Here is a 13117-nt window from a genome sequence, read left to right as displayed (position 1 = left end):
CACCCCCCCCCCCCCCCCCCCCCCCCTTGTCACCACGGTGCTAGCAGGCAGCTCTGCTTGGCCAGAGGCATGGAAAGCTTCGGGTACCAGGGTGCTGCTGGGGGGGCTCCATTGTTCCCCACCTCTTGTAGGGGTTTGTGCCTAAGTTTGAGCCCAAATCTCCCCCCCAGTGGAGGATTTGGGGCTGGCTCTGCTGCCGGCAGCAGGAAAATGGGCACCCCAGGGTGGGCACGGCGCAGCCCCCAGCCCCGGCTGCCCGCTGGGTTTATTTACAAACAGGCAGGAGCTGGCACAGGGCAGCCGGGCACCACCGGGACCTGGCGGCCTATAATGTTAATTATCACCACGTAATTAAAAGCCCATAAAAAAAGCCTCACACTTCATTAAATTAAAGCTTCCCTGCACCGTGCCGCTGGGCTCTGGCGGAGTTAACCTCGGCCGTGCCAGGCACCGGCACCGCCACAGCTGGGGCAGCGGAGAGGTGGGGACCCCCAGCTGGGGGTGTACGAGCCCGTGCAGTGTTTTGGGGGGCTGAAGCCATACTCACACCCCCCCCATCACACTGTTTATCACACGTGGGCTTGTGCACACATGCACTGAGGGAGCATACACCCAGTGTTGCACACGCATGGGTGCTGGCACACTCTGCACGCGCAGCATCGCACCAACGCGTGTGCACGCTGCGCACCTGCAGGCACACCGACACGCACTGGGACGTGGGTAGGGGGGGGCTGCCACGGGCACACACGTGCACACGGAGGTGTGCACGCACGCACACAGCCGCTGCATAGCCAGCATCGCACACCAGCTCCGGCGCACAGCGCCCACTCAGCGCACACCTACACAAACAGCATTGCTTTCCCTCTTTGCACACGCACACCCTCTAAACCCATTCCTGCTGCCCGTGCCCATTCTGGTGCCAAAACCACCTGCCCAGGGGTGTCCCCTGCACCCAGTCCTGGTGCCCCCCACCCCTGCCTCACACTCCCTGCCTGTGGCAGCCCCCAGCAGGGTGGCACCAGCAGAGCTTGGCTCCCCTCTGGGTGCTCCCCAGGCGGGTGCCAGCTCTGTGCCAGGGCCGCCTTGGCACAACCGAGCCCCCCACGCTTGTGTCAGCAGCGGGGCCACGGTGATGGTCACCATGTGCCAAGTGGGCCGGGGGGGTGCCGGGGAGGGCTGTGCGTGCGCTAGGAGCGTGTGCGCGTGCACAAGCGGGGTGCTGTGCTGGGGAGGGGTACACGTGCACGGGGGGGGGGGGTGTTCACATGCACTGAAGTGTGTGTGTGTGCACGGTGCACTGATGTGCACGCCAGAGGTGTGAGTGCACACACCTGGGCGCACACACGCAAGGTGTGCAGCCTTGCACGCCTGTGTGCCCGGCACTGCCGCCGAGCGGGGCGGCGGGGGGCAGGTGCTGGTGGGTGCCCGCGCCCCAGCCCGCGGGGGTGGGCAGACAACGGGGCCTCGGCTATTTCTTGGAAATTTCGCAGCATTCATTTCAGAGCAAATAAAAGCTGTCATTGCTGGAGAAATGATACTGATCGGGGTCTGAAAAGACAGCAAATTACCCGCCTGAAAATGCACCGCTGGAAAAAAATGCATATTAAACACACAAAAAGGCACTTTGCCATCAGCCGCGCTTCCCCCGCCGCTCCAGAATAACCACACTTTACATAATTCTCCCTCTCCACCTCCGAATTAATTTCGCAGACAGAGGCAGAGGCAACCCTGTAACAATAGCGGAGGGGGAGATGAGGAGCCGGCGGGGAGCAGGGCCGGGGGCTGCCGGGTGGCAGGGATGTGTCCAGCCTGGGGGGTGCAGCAGGGCTGGATAATGGGGTGTGAGGGCTGGGGCTGAGGGGGGCTGAGGGGTTTTGTGGGGACCAAAGGGGTGGGGGGACTGTGGGGTTTGGGGAGGATTGGGCAGTGGATGCGGGGTGGACGTGCCCAGCTCTGGGGCTGGGGACATCATTCCCGTCCTCCTCCTTTGGCAGCTGGGATTGGGGTCACTTGGGATGGGTTTGTGGGGGCAGTTCTCACCCCAGTGGGCACGTCTTGGGCCAAATGCTTCCAACAGGGGACAAGCCCTCACCCTGCCATCACTAGGGTGAGCTTAGCACCACAGGTGGGTTACAAATACCCAGCGTGGTGGGGACCCCCGGCACCCACACCCTGCCCCGCTCCCCCACCAAAGGGACACTGAGGCCCCACCAAGGCTGACACCCCCAGATTTACACCCCTCTAAGACCCCCCCCCAGGACCTTTCCGTACTGGGCAGGACACCCATGGCTCATAATGGCACCACCATCGGGGAGCGGGTGGCATTTCGGGGGTCCAGTGGTGGGGGCTTCAGCTGGCCGGGTGCTCAGCACCGAGGGGCTGGCAGAGGGGAGGGCGGGTGGCGGAGGTTGGCACCGCGCTGCTTTGCATTTTCAATGACAGACCCATGCCGGGTGCTCGGGAGAGTGGAAAAATCTTATTTGTCACCTGCTGGCGGTGCGCGGAGGCTCCCGCGCCGTGGCTAATCTCGGGGAAAATGAGGATGCCGGCGGGGTGGCCCATGGGAATGGCGAGGAGGGGGCTGCTGGGGGTCAGGGCTGGGGGCTGCAGGGTGGACAGGACCTGGGGGGGGCCCACCAGCGTGGCCGTGGCCAAGACTGGGTGCGTAGTCACCAGGGCACAGGGCACAGCCACTGCCCTCGGGGCCGGGCAGTGCTTGTGGGTGTCCTGGAACAAACTCCCCACGCCCCCACCAGCCCAGCCTGCCGATGCACAGCCCCTTTTTTCCTCTAGCCCAGCTTAAAGAGCAGCCTCTTGCAGAGCCAGCTCCACAGGTTTGCATTGCCCACGCAGCCCCGAGGGGCACTTGGGACATTTGCACTGGAAAATCGCTCTTGGTGCAGGTGCTGCCTGACCCCCTGTGCCCACCCCAGGTCCCCGTCCCGTGCTGGCCATACCCTGCCTCCTGGAGCTGCCAGCTCCCCTGGGACGCCGCAGCAACTCTGCGGCCGGCTCAGATTTATCCATTATTTTATATCCACACGCCTTTAATTTTTACAGCCCTGTTGGAGCAATACCCAGGGCCGTTAATAACGCTGCCCCCCCCTCCCCCCCCCCTTTCCCCGCACGCATCCATCATGCTCCCACCTAGGTGGGTCTGAGGGGGGGCCAGGAAAGCACAGGCTTGGGAATACCATCGCGGTGGCACCCGGTGCTGTGCCCCCGCCCTTCAGCCTCCCCCACCAAGCTGAGCACCCCCTGCCCACCCATGAAGCCTCCTGGGGCTGGGTGCTCCTGCACCCTGCTGGTGCTGCCCAAGCTGGAGGCATCTGATGGGGATCCTGGAGCCCGGTGTATGCCCGGGGAAAGGTTTGCTGCAATGTCGTGAGGCTGTGGAAGTGTGGAGGGGTGTGTGTGTGTGTGTCGGGGTGTGTGTGTGCGCACGCCTGGCTGTAACGGGAGCTGCACAGCACCACTTGTTGCACACGGTGTGTGTGGCACAGCGTGTGTGTGCTTGTTCTGCTGTGTGTGTGTGTGTGCACAAGCGTGTGCACTGGTGCGAGTGCATGCCATCGTGTGCTCAGGGCCAGCCCGTGGTGCTCACAGGACCCGGTGGGTCCCACATCAGCTGAGCTATCCATCTCCATGCCACGCAGGGTCCCTGTGTCGCAGGGTGCGTGTAGCACATTACCCACACCACAAACTCCCACCCCAGCGCCCAGGAAGACCCAGGCCCCCTCCCAGCACCCAGGGCCATGTGGGATGGGGGTGCCAAGGTGCCCAGGAGCACAGCCAGCGGGATGGCTGAGCATGGAGGGGTCCCTGGTTGCCGCGCGGGGCTGCCGTGGGCAGTGGGAATTGATGGGTTATAAATCTCCTTGCTGGGCCCCCCCGTGGCAGAGCGGCTCACGATATATATGTTGGGGATTTATCTGCAATGCAGTTTAATATTCCCAGACCTTTGAGTGTGTGCGTGTGTGCGTGGCCCCCTCCCCATGCCGCCCCATGCCACCCCCATGCCCACCTTTTCACCTGAAGCCCCCTGGGCTCCGTCTGTCTCCCACCTCCATCTCTCCCTCCCTTGCACCCACCCTGGCAGGAGGGGATGAGCACCCTGGGGTGCCCGGGCACGGCTGGGGGTGTCCAAGCAGCTGGGATGTGGCCGGCACAGCCCACCAGCTGTGCCCACCCATGCCCTTCCTGGGTGCCAGCCTGCCAGGGGGTGGCAGCAAGGTCCCCGGACGGTGGGTGCCAAGCTCGGTGGCACTGCCAGCCTTGTGCCAGCCCCCCCGGGGCAGGGGGTCCTGGGGACCCCCCCCCTCCTCCCTCCTTACCCTTCCTCCCCGCCGGCGGGGATGAGGTAAGGCTGGCGGGTGGCACAGGGCTGCTCCATTTGCATAATAATCTCGTTAATGGAGCCTGGCCTGCGGGAGAGCCGGGCTGGAGACGCCACCCCCTCCCCGCCCCGCTGCCTCCCTCCGGCCCCGCCGCTCCTCCAGCCGCGGCGCGGGGCGCGGAGCGGAGCGCGGGGCGCGCAGCCGGACGGGCACCGCCGGGCCGGCCCGCCAGCAGCCCCGGGCCGCCTGCTGACATCCCCCCGGCAAGCCGGTGAGCACCCCCGAGCACCCCCCGAGCACCCCCGGGCAGCGTCCCCCCGAGCATCCTGGGCGGCATCCCCCGGGCGGCATCCCCCGGTGGCGTTTTCCCCCAGCGCAGCCGGGAGCAGCCCCCCCGGTGGGGCGGTGAGCAGGAGCTGGGCACCCCCGAGCGCCCCCGGACATCCCGGGGAACATCCCCCGAGTGCCTCGGCGAGCAGCCCCGGGGAGCAGCCCGGGGAAGACTCCCCCCGAGCCTGGCGGCGAGCATCCCGCCAGCATCCCCCGAATAATCCGGGCGTTATTCCCGGGGAGCACTTCCCGAGCATCCCTCGAGCAACCCTCGAGCAGCCCCGGAGCACCGCGGGCAGCATCCCGCCGAGCATCCCCCGAGCATCCTGGGCAGCGCGCCCCGGGCACGCCCGAGTATCCCCCGAGCATCCCCCGAGCATCCTCCCGGCACCCTGGGGACCACGCCGGGGACCGTACCCCGAGCATCTCTTCCATCCCCCCCCAGCACCCCGAGCCCCCCCATGCCGTGCCCGCCACCCACCCCGCAAACTTTCCGGTGGCGGCAGCGGCAGCGCGGCTGCTCTCCGGCATGGGCACCGTCAGGCTGCGGCACCGGGGCACAACTTCACCCAAGTTGCGCAGGGAGCGGGGTCTGCAGGGTGCTGGGGGGGCTGGGGGACCCCGCCGCAGGATATCACCCCCCCTCTCCTCCCCGAGCGGCTCTTTGTCCTCAGCGTGTCCTCCCCGCACCTGCAAATCTGCGCTGAGCAAGGAGTGGGGGGTCTCCTTTTGAAGCCCCCCATGTCCCCACCCTCTTTTTCCCATGCGCAGAGCCCCCCTCCCCAGAACAGCGACCGCTGGGCGCCGGCTAGCGGAGAGGTGTTGGGGAGGGGGATTGGGGTGGGGGGGGTGCTGTGAGGTGTCCATAGGGGCCAGACCCCCCCAGACTGGAGCGAACTTTGTGCGTGCACACCGCGCTGCAACACACTTGGACGCAACGCAATGCAACGCGGCGCGCCCCGACCCACCCCAACCCAGTGCAACGCGGCACGGCGCAACACGGCGCAGGGCGAGACGGCACAGCCCGGTGTGCAACAGCCCAAACCAACCCCGTGCAACGCCTTCCCCCCCTCCCCCCCCCCAAAAAAAAATCCCCAGGGACCCGCTCACCCACGCTGCTCCCCCCACCCGGAGGGGCTGGCAGCCCCGTGCCCACCTCACCCCATCAGGTGCGGTGTGGTGCTCCCCAGACCACCCCGGGCACCCACTCCGAGAGGGTGCTGTCCACAGGTCGGGGGGATGGAGCATTGCCAGGGGCTGGGTGGGACCACGCAGGTGGGACCCTGCCCCATCACCAGGTGGGGGACCAAGGGGACAACCATGGGGTAGGGCCACCACCGAGCTCCCGGCACCAGCGCCACCAGTGCCACCAGCGGGGCGCACAGGCAGGGACGGCGACGTGGGCGATGATGACGACAAGAAGCGATCCCCTCGCTCCTCCCCAAACACCCCTCAACCTCCTCCTCTGCCTTTTCCAGGAGCAGCCTGACTCTCTGGGCACCTCCACCACCTCCAGCATGAACCGGGGAGCACCGGCCCCTGTCCCCCGCCTTCCCTGAGCCCCCCCGCGCCTGCGGGCAGCCCCGGCCATGGAGAAGACCTACTCGCTGACGGCCCACTACGACGAGTTCCAGGAGGTGAAGTACGTGAGCCGGTACCAGAGCGGCACGCTGCCCAACGGCTTCGCCCTCCAGCTGGGCGCCGGGGCCAAGAAGCGTGGCGGGGGGGCTGCCGCGCTGGAGCCGCCGGGAGATCTGCCTGCTCTCGGGGCTGGTGTTCGCCGCCGGGCTCTGCGTCATCCTGACGTGCATGTTGGTCCTCAAATACCTGGCGGCCGAAGGGGACAGCTACTGCCTGGAGGGCTGCCAGGAGAAGAAGGCCTTCCTGCGGGCGTCCCGCTTCCTCAGCGCCAACATGGACGCCACCATCGACCCCTGCCAGGATTTCTACTCCTTCGCCTGCGGCGGGTGGCTCCGGCGGCACGGCATCCCCGAGGACAAGCTGGTGTACGGCACCATCGGGGCCATCGCCGAGCAGAACGAGGCCAAGCTGCGGGCGCTGCTGAGCCGCCCCGTGCGCCGCCGAGCCCCCGCCTCGGCCGAGAGGAAGGTGAAGGAGTTTTTCCGCTCCTGCCTGGACCGGGCTGAGATCGACCGGCTGGGCCCGCGGCCCATGCTGGAGGTGATCGGGGAGTGCGGAGGCTGGGACGCCTCGCCGGGCCGCGGGGACCTCAACGAGCTGCTCTACAAGACGCAGGGGGTCTACAGCGCCGCCGTGCTCTTCTCGCTCACCGTCAGCCTGGACGACAGGAACACCTCCCGCTACGTCATCCGGGTGAGGGCACCCTGCCACCCCCCCCGTGGGACGTCCCCCAGCCAGCACCCTGGGGCCGGGGTGGCACCTTTGGGGTGGGGAGGATGCGGGAAGGGATGAGGTGGTGATGGGGTCCCCCCTGTGCCACCAGCTGAGCCCCTCACCCTGGCGTCCTGGCTGCTGTCTGCACAGGATGGGGCAGTGCTGGCTCTGCACCGGGTGCCCATGGCTTTGTCGGCCATCCCCACCCCTGTCACCCATGTCCCTTCTCCCTGTGGTGCCACCAGAGCATGGGGGGGGCTCTGTCTGGGTGGCCAAGCCTCGAGCACCCCGGGTGGGCACAGCAGGGGCACAGCAGTGACAGTGGTGGGGACACCGTGGGGGGCACCAAGCGGGCATGGGAATGGCGCAGCAGTGGGCACGGCGACGGCACGGTGGTGGGCACAGAGGGGACACGGCAGGGACACGGGGAGGACGGCGGTGGCATGGTGGGGACAGGGTGCTGGGCACACCGGGGGGGGTGTAAATCCGGCTGTGCCGGAGGGGTGTGCGTGTGTACACTAGAGGGAGCGTGTGTCACGGAGAAAGGCTTCGGCTCCGACGGGTGTGAGGGGGAAGGCGCGGGTGTGCCAAGGGTGGGGGGGCCACGGCGAGGTTTGGGGTGCAGGGGGGGGTCCAAGGCCTTGCGTGTGCACGTGGACGGGTGTGACAGGCGTGTGACAGCGTGGGCGGGGGGTGTGTGTGCGTGCTGTGACACGGGGCTGAAGGGTGTTTGGCAGGGGGTACATACGGCACGTTTGGTGAAAAGCGAGTGTGCGCGTGCACCGCCGAGGGGTGTGCGAGAGAAGGGCTGTGGGTGTGATGTGGGGGGGGGTGCGTGCACAAATGGGGGGCTGCTGGGGTGTGACACGGGGCAGAAGAGGAGCGGGTGGGTGCAGGTGGGTGCGGGTTAATGAGGGGGGGGCTGTGCAGCACCGCTCATCCCTGTGCTCCCCGTGGAGCATCACACAGGACTGGGACCAGCTATGGGGCGGGTGTGGGGGCACCATCTGGGGGAAGTGGGGGGTTTGCAGCCAGGACAGGGCTGGGGGTGCTCCTCTCCCCACCCTCTGCTCACCCCTTGGCCCCAGATTGACCAGGATGGGCTGACTCTGCCCGAGCGGACCCTCTACCTGGGGCAGGATGAGGAGAGCGAGAAGGTGAGGAGCTGGGGGGCTGGGGAACCTGGGGGGGGGGGGGGGGGGGCCGCACAGGTGACACCCACGGTCCTGTCCCTTGGCACAGATCCTGGCCGCGTACCGGGTCTTCATGGAGCGGCTGCTCACCCTCCTGGGGGCCGAGCACGTGGAGCAGAAGGCGCAGGAGATCCTCCAGCTGGAGCAGCACCTCGCCAACGTGAGGGGGGGCTGCCTGTCCCGGGCTTTGGGGTGCCCCTGCACAGCTCTGGGGGACCCCATCCCCTTGGGAACCTCCAGTCCCAGCCCCTGGGGACCTTCACGATCCCAATCCCTTGAGGACCCCATGGCAGGTCCCCAGGGATCCCCGCCCCATCATCTTTGGGACACCCATGGGATGACCACTTGGGGACCCCCATTCCCCATCCTCGGGAACCCGCTCCAGGCCCTTGAGGACACCGCGCCCAAATCTTGGGGAACCCCAATCCCAGGCTCGGGGGACCTCCGTGCTTGGTCCTTGGTACCTCAGCTCGTTGGGATCCTCATGCACAGCCCCACAGGGGATGTGGGCCAGCAGCCCCTCTTGCCCCGGTGCTGTGCCCTTCCCCGTGCCACCCCTGGGGGGGCAGCAGGGAGGGGACAGCTGGGAGGTGACAATGGGGAGGTGACAGCCGTGCCCACCCCGTGCAGATCACGGTGTCCGAGTACGACGACGTGCGGAGGGATGTCAGCTCCATGTACCACAAAGTGACCCTGGGCGAGCTGCAGCGCATCACCCCCACGGTGCGTCCCCCAGCCCACCCCCTGCCACCCCCACCTGCCACCTGCCCTGTGCCCCGTGCTTGTCCCCGTCCCATGTCCCCAGAGCTGTCCTGCATCCCATATAAGAAGCACAACCCCCTGGTGCCATGCCCAGTGTCCCTAGAATCATCCCCCACTGCCCCCCACGGATAAATGTGCTCCGGATGGTGACGACTCCATCCTGTACTGCCCTGGATGCTGGGGGCAGCACCAGGACCAGGCGGGACCCCAGGGGAAGGGGAGGGGGGAGGCTGACAGCCCGGTGGCACGGGGGTGACGTGCCCACCCTGCCAGCTCAAGTGGAAGCGCTTGCTGGACCGCATCTTCCACGACAACTTCTCGGAGGACGAGGAGGTGGTGCTGCTGGCCACCGACTACATGCACAAGGTGTCCGACCTCATCCGTGTGACGCCCAGCAGGTGAGGGGGGCTGGCACCTCCGTGCCCAGCCTTGGAAGGGGGTGGCAGTGGGGCGGGTACGGAGGGGAGCTGTGGAAGGACCCCCAAAACGCCCCACGAGGCCAGGCAGGACATGGGAGAGCCCTGGGGAAGCTCCTGCTGGAGGGCACCACCATGGGTTCCCACCAAGCTCCCAGGTCCCCAAGCTGGACATCACCAGACCCATCACCGTGCCTGGCACGGGGACGTGCACGGTGCCACCACCCCATCCATCCCTGGGCCCCACGGGACACGGCCACCCCAAGGCTGGCACGAGCCGGGAGGTGCCCAGGAGGGGCCTGATCCTGCCCCACGTCGCCAGGATCCTCCACAACTACATGCTGTGGCGCATCGTGGTGGTGCTGAGCGAGCACCTCTCCACCCCGTTCCGTGATGCCATCCACGAGCTCTCCAAGGAGATGGAGGGCAACGAGAAGCAGCTGGAGCCGGGCAAGGTCTGCCTGAGCCAGGCCAACAAGCACTTCGGCATGGCCCTGGGCGCTCTCTTCGTCGAGGAGTACTTCTCCTCTGCCAGCAAGGCCAAGGTAGGCGCCCTCCTGTCCCCTTGCCAGGGTGTCCCCCTGCACCCCTGCGGGCTGGAGGGTGGCCAGGACGCCGTGGTAGCATCAGCGGTGCCCCGCTGTAGGTGCAGCAGCTGGTGGAGGACATCAAATACATCCTGGACCAGCGCCTGGATGAGCTGGACTGGATGGACGAGGAGACGCGGAGAGCGGCCAGGGCCAAGGTGGCAGCCCCCAGCGTGCGCCCCGGGGCCTTGTCCCCGCGGGGGAACGGGGCAGGGAGGCCCTGACCCCGCTGCCCGCTCTGCCCCCAGCTGCAGTACATGATGGTGATGATCGGGTACCCCGACTTCCTGCTGAAGCCAGAGGCCATCGACAAGGAGTATGAGGCAAGGAGGGGGCCCCGGGGCCGCGTGGTGAGGGGGAGACGGGCCCTACACCTCGTTAGGGCTCCAGGTGGGCCACGGTGGGGACACACCACCCCAAAAGGAGCAAGGACACAAGCCCACTGCTTGTGTGGGCACAGCCGCGTGGGCAGAGCCACATTGTCCCGTCCCCACATTGCCCCCATCTTCAGCAAGGGCTTGGGGTGCCCCAACCCCTGATGGTCTGGGGTCCCCAAAGAGGTGACGGGGACACGGTGGCCCCTACGGACCCCTCACCCCAGGGTGAGGGGCCACATCCAGCCCCTGGCCACAACCCCACATCCTCTGTCCCCACGGCTCATGGGGGTGGGAGGATGCCCCGGACTCAGGGGGATGGATTTTGGGGCTGGGGTCTTCCTCCCCCCCCGACGTGGCCGTGTCCCCCCCAGTTTGAGGTGGACGAGAAGACCTACTTCAAGAACATCCTCAACAGCATCGCCTTCAGCATCAGGCTCTCGGTGAAGAAGATCCGGCAGGAGGTGGACAAGTCTGCGTGGGTATTGCTTCACCTTGGGGGGACGGGGACGGGGACATTGGGGTGCCCCTGGCTGTGCGAGGGGGGGGGCATTTCCCCGTCCCTCCGTGTCCCCAGCACTTCCATCTCTCCTTGCAGGTGGCTGCTGCCCCCCCCAGGCGCTCAATGCCTACTACCTGCCCAACAAGAATCAGATGGGTGAGGCATTGCCTGGGGGGGGGACAGACCTGGGGGCACGATGTGGGGTCCCCTGGTGCCAGGGGATGCTGAGGGGGTGGGGGCCGGGTTGTCCCCTCCCTGCAATGCTGTCCTGTGTCCCCAGTGTTCCCCGCCGGCATCCTGCAGCCGACCCTCTACGACCCTGAGTTCCCGCAGTGAGTGTGGGGTTGGGGGGGGGGGAACAGGGCTGGGCTTGGAGAAGGGGACAGGCCCTGGGGTGACCGCCACCCCTGCCAGCACCGTGTCCCCCCCACACCTTTGTCCCCCCTCCAGGTCTCTGAACTACGGTGGGATCGGCACCATCATCGGGCACGAGCTGACCCACGGCTACGACGACTGGGGTGAGTGACCCCCACGCTGCTGGGGGGGGATAAGGAGGGGTCCTGGGGACACTCGGGTCCCTCGGCACGACGGGTGGCACCGCCTGCAGGGGGGCAGTACGACCGGCACGGGAACCTGGTGCACTGGTGGACGGAGACGTCCTACAGCAAGTTCCTGAAGAAGGCGCAGTGCATCGTCAACCTCTACGACAACTTCCCCGTATACAACCAGGGGGTGTTTTTTTCCCCCCCCCCCCCCCCCCCGGTGACAGAGCCCCAGCGACTCCTCACACCTCGGGAACACCCCCGGGGGCCCAGATAGGGGAAACTGAGGCACAGCAGCCTTGGCGCCCCCACGGGGACGGGGGGGACATCGCTGCTTACCCCACGTCACTCCTCTTCGGGCAGGTGAACGGCAAACACACGCTGGGGGAGAACATCGCTGACATGGGGGGGGCTCAAGCTCGCCTACTACGTGAGTGTCCCCCACCCTGGGGTGTCACAGCCCCCCGCAAGGCCACGGGGCTGCTGCGGATGCCACCCACGCCGAGGGTGGCCCTGCCTGCTGGGGGGCACGGGGCTTTTTTGGAGCCCCCCCCCCAGCCATGCTGAGGGCACCCCGTGTCCTGCAGGCCTACCAGAAGTGGGTGCGGGAGCACGGCCCCGAGCACCCCCTGCACCACCTGAAGTACACCCACGACCAGCTCTTCTTCATCGCCTTCGCCCAGGTGAGCCGGTGCCCACGGCCACCAGCGGGTCCCAGCCCGGGTCCTGGGCTCCATGGGTGCCCCCGGTGCAGGGCTCGGCCCCGCAGGACCACACCGCGCCGTGCCTGCGCTCTTGGGAACCCCACGGTGACAGCCACGGGCCCCCCATTTCCTCCAGAGACCCCCCCCCCGATAACAAACTTGGGGAGACCCCACAGTCAGGCAGCCCACAGCCTCAGGAGACCCTACAATAACAATGTGCCCGTTCAATAACAAACATGCCCCCGTGCTCGCCCAGCCCATCCATACCTCATACGTAGGCTTCTGGGAGACCCTACAACAACAAACAAGCAGGGCACCCCTGCCCTCACCCCCAGCAGCCAGGTGGGCCACCCCGGTGGGTGCCCAGGGCCCTGGGGGTCCCTCTGGGTGCCAGGACCCAGGGTACCCCCCCAAGCTCACCCGCGGGACCTTCCTCCCCCCAGAACTGGTGCATCAAGCGGCGATCCCAGTCCATCTACCTGCAGGTGCTAACGGACAAGCACGCCCCGGAGCACTACAGGTACCGGCCCCGAAGCTGGGGTGGGCAGGGCTGGGGGTGCTGGGGTGAGGGTCCTCAGTGGGCAGCCCCATCGTGGGGGTGCCCAGCTCTGAGCTGTGCCCCCCCTCTCCGGCCCCCGCAGGGTCCTGGGCAGCGTCTCGCAGTTCGAGGAGTTCGGCCGCGTTTTCCACTGCCCCAAGAACTCGCCCATGAACCCGGCGCACAAGTGCTCGGTGTGGTGAGGCCGCTGGCCCCGTGGGCTGGCACCCTCCCGGTCCCTGTCCCTGCCCGGGTGCCTGTCCCCCCTCCAGGCACAGGGGGCACCCCCAAAATAGGCGCCCGCTGTAGGGGGTGCCAAGGCAGAGGAGACACCTGGGGGTGGGGTATGAGCTCCCCACCCACGGGACCCTCTTGTCCACCTCCCCAAACCCTTCCCCACCCCCAGCTGCGCAGGGCAGGGAGGGTGACCCAGAGGTGCTGCGGGGCTGCCCCGTGCCAGAAGCCCCCCGCCCGGCG

At 67.3% G+C, this 13117-nt stretch overlaps 1 protein-coding gene across 1 annotated transcript; it reads left to right on the top strand.

The window, feature by feature from the left end:
* The first annotated feature begins 4321 nt into the window (after nt 1-4321).
* ECEL1 (endothelin converting enzyme like 1) lies at nt 4322-12963 on the top strand. Its single transcript, XM_035335234.1, is given in 20 exon segments — nt 4322-4608; nt 6146-6387; nt 6389-7001; nt 8111-8179; nt 8265-8375; nt 8846-8938; nt 9251-9375; nt 9716-9938; nt 10040-10138; nt 10229-10303; nt 10729-10842; nt 10964-11012; nt 11137-11188; nt 11307-11374; nt 11464-11588; nt 11762-11803; nt 11805-11828; nt 11986-12081; nt 12546-12622; nt 12744-12963. Coding segments are annotated over 19 exon segments (2286 nt in total). The 5' UTR covers nt 4322-4608; nt 6146-6256; the 3' UTR covers nt 12844-12963.
* The last annotated feature ends 154 nt before the right edge of the window (nt 12964-13117 follow it).

The sequence above is a fragment of the Oxyura jamaicensis genome, chromosome 9, assembly GCF_011077185.1.
Source record: "Oxyura jamaicensis isolate SHBP4307 breed ruddy duck chromosome 9, BPBGC_Ojam_1.0, whole genome shotgun sequence".
NCBI classification, from domain to species: Eukaryota; Metazoa; Chordata; class Aves; order Anseriformes; family Anatidae; genus Oxyura; species Oxyura jamaicensis.
This window is presented reverse-complemented; position numbering and strand designations above follow the sequence as displayed.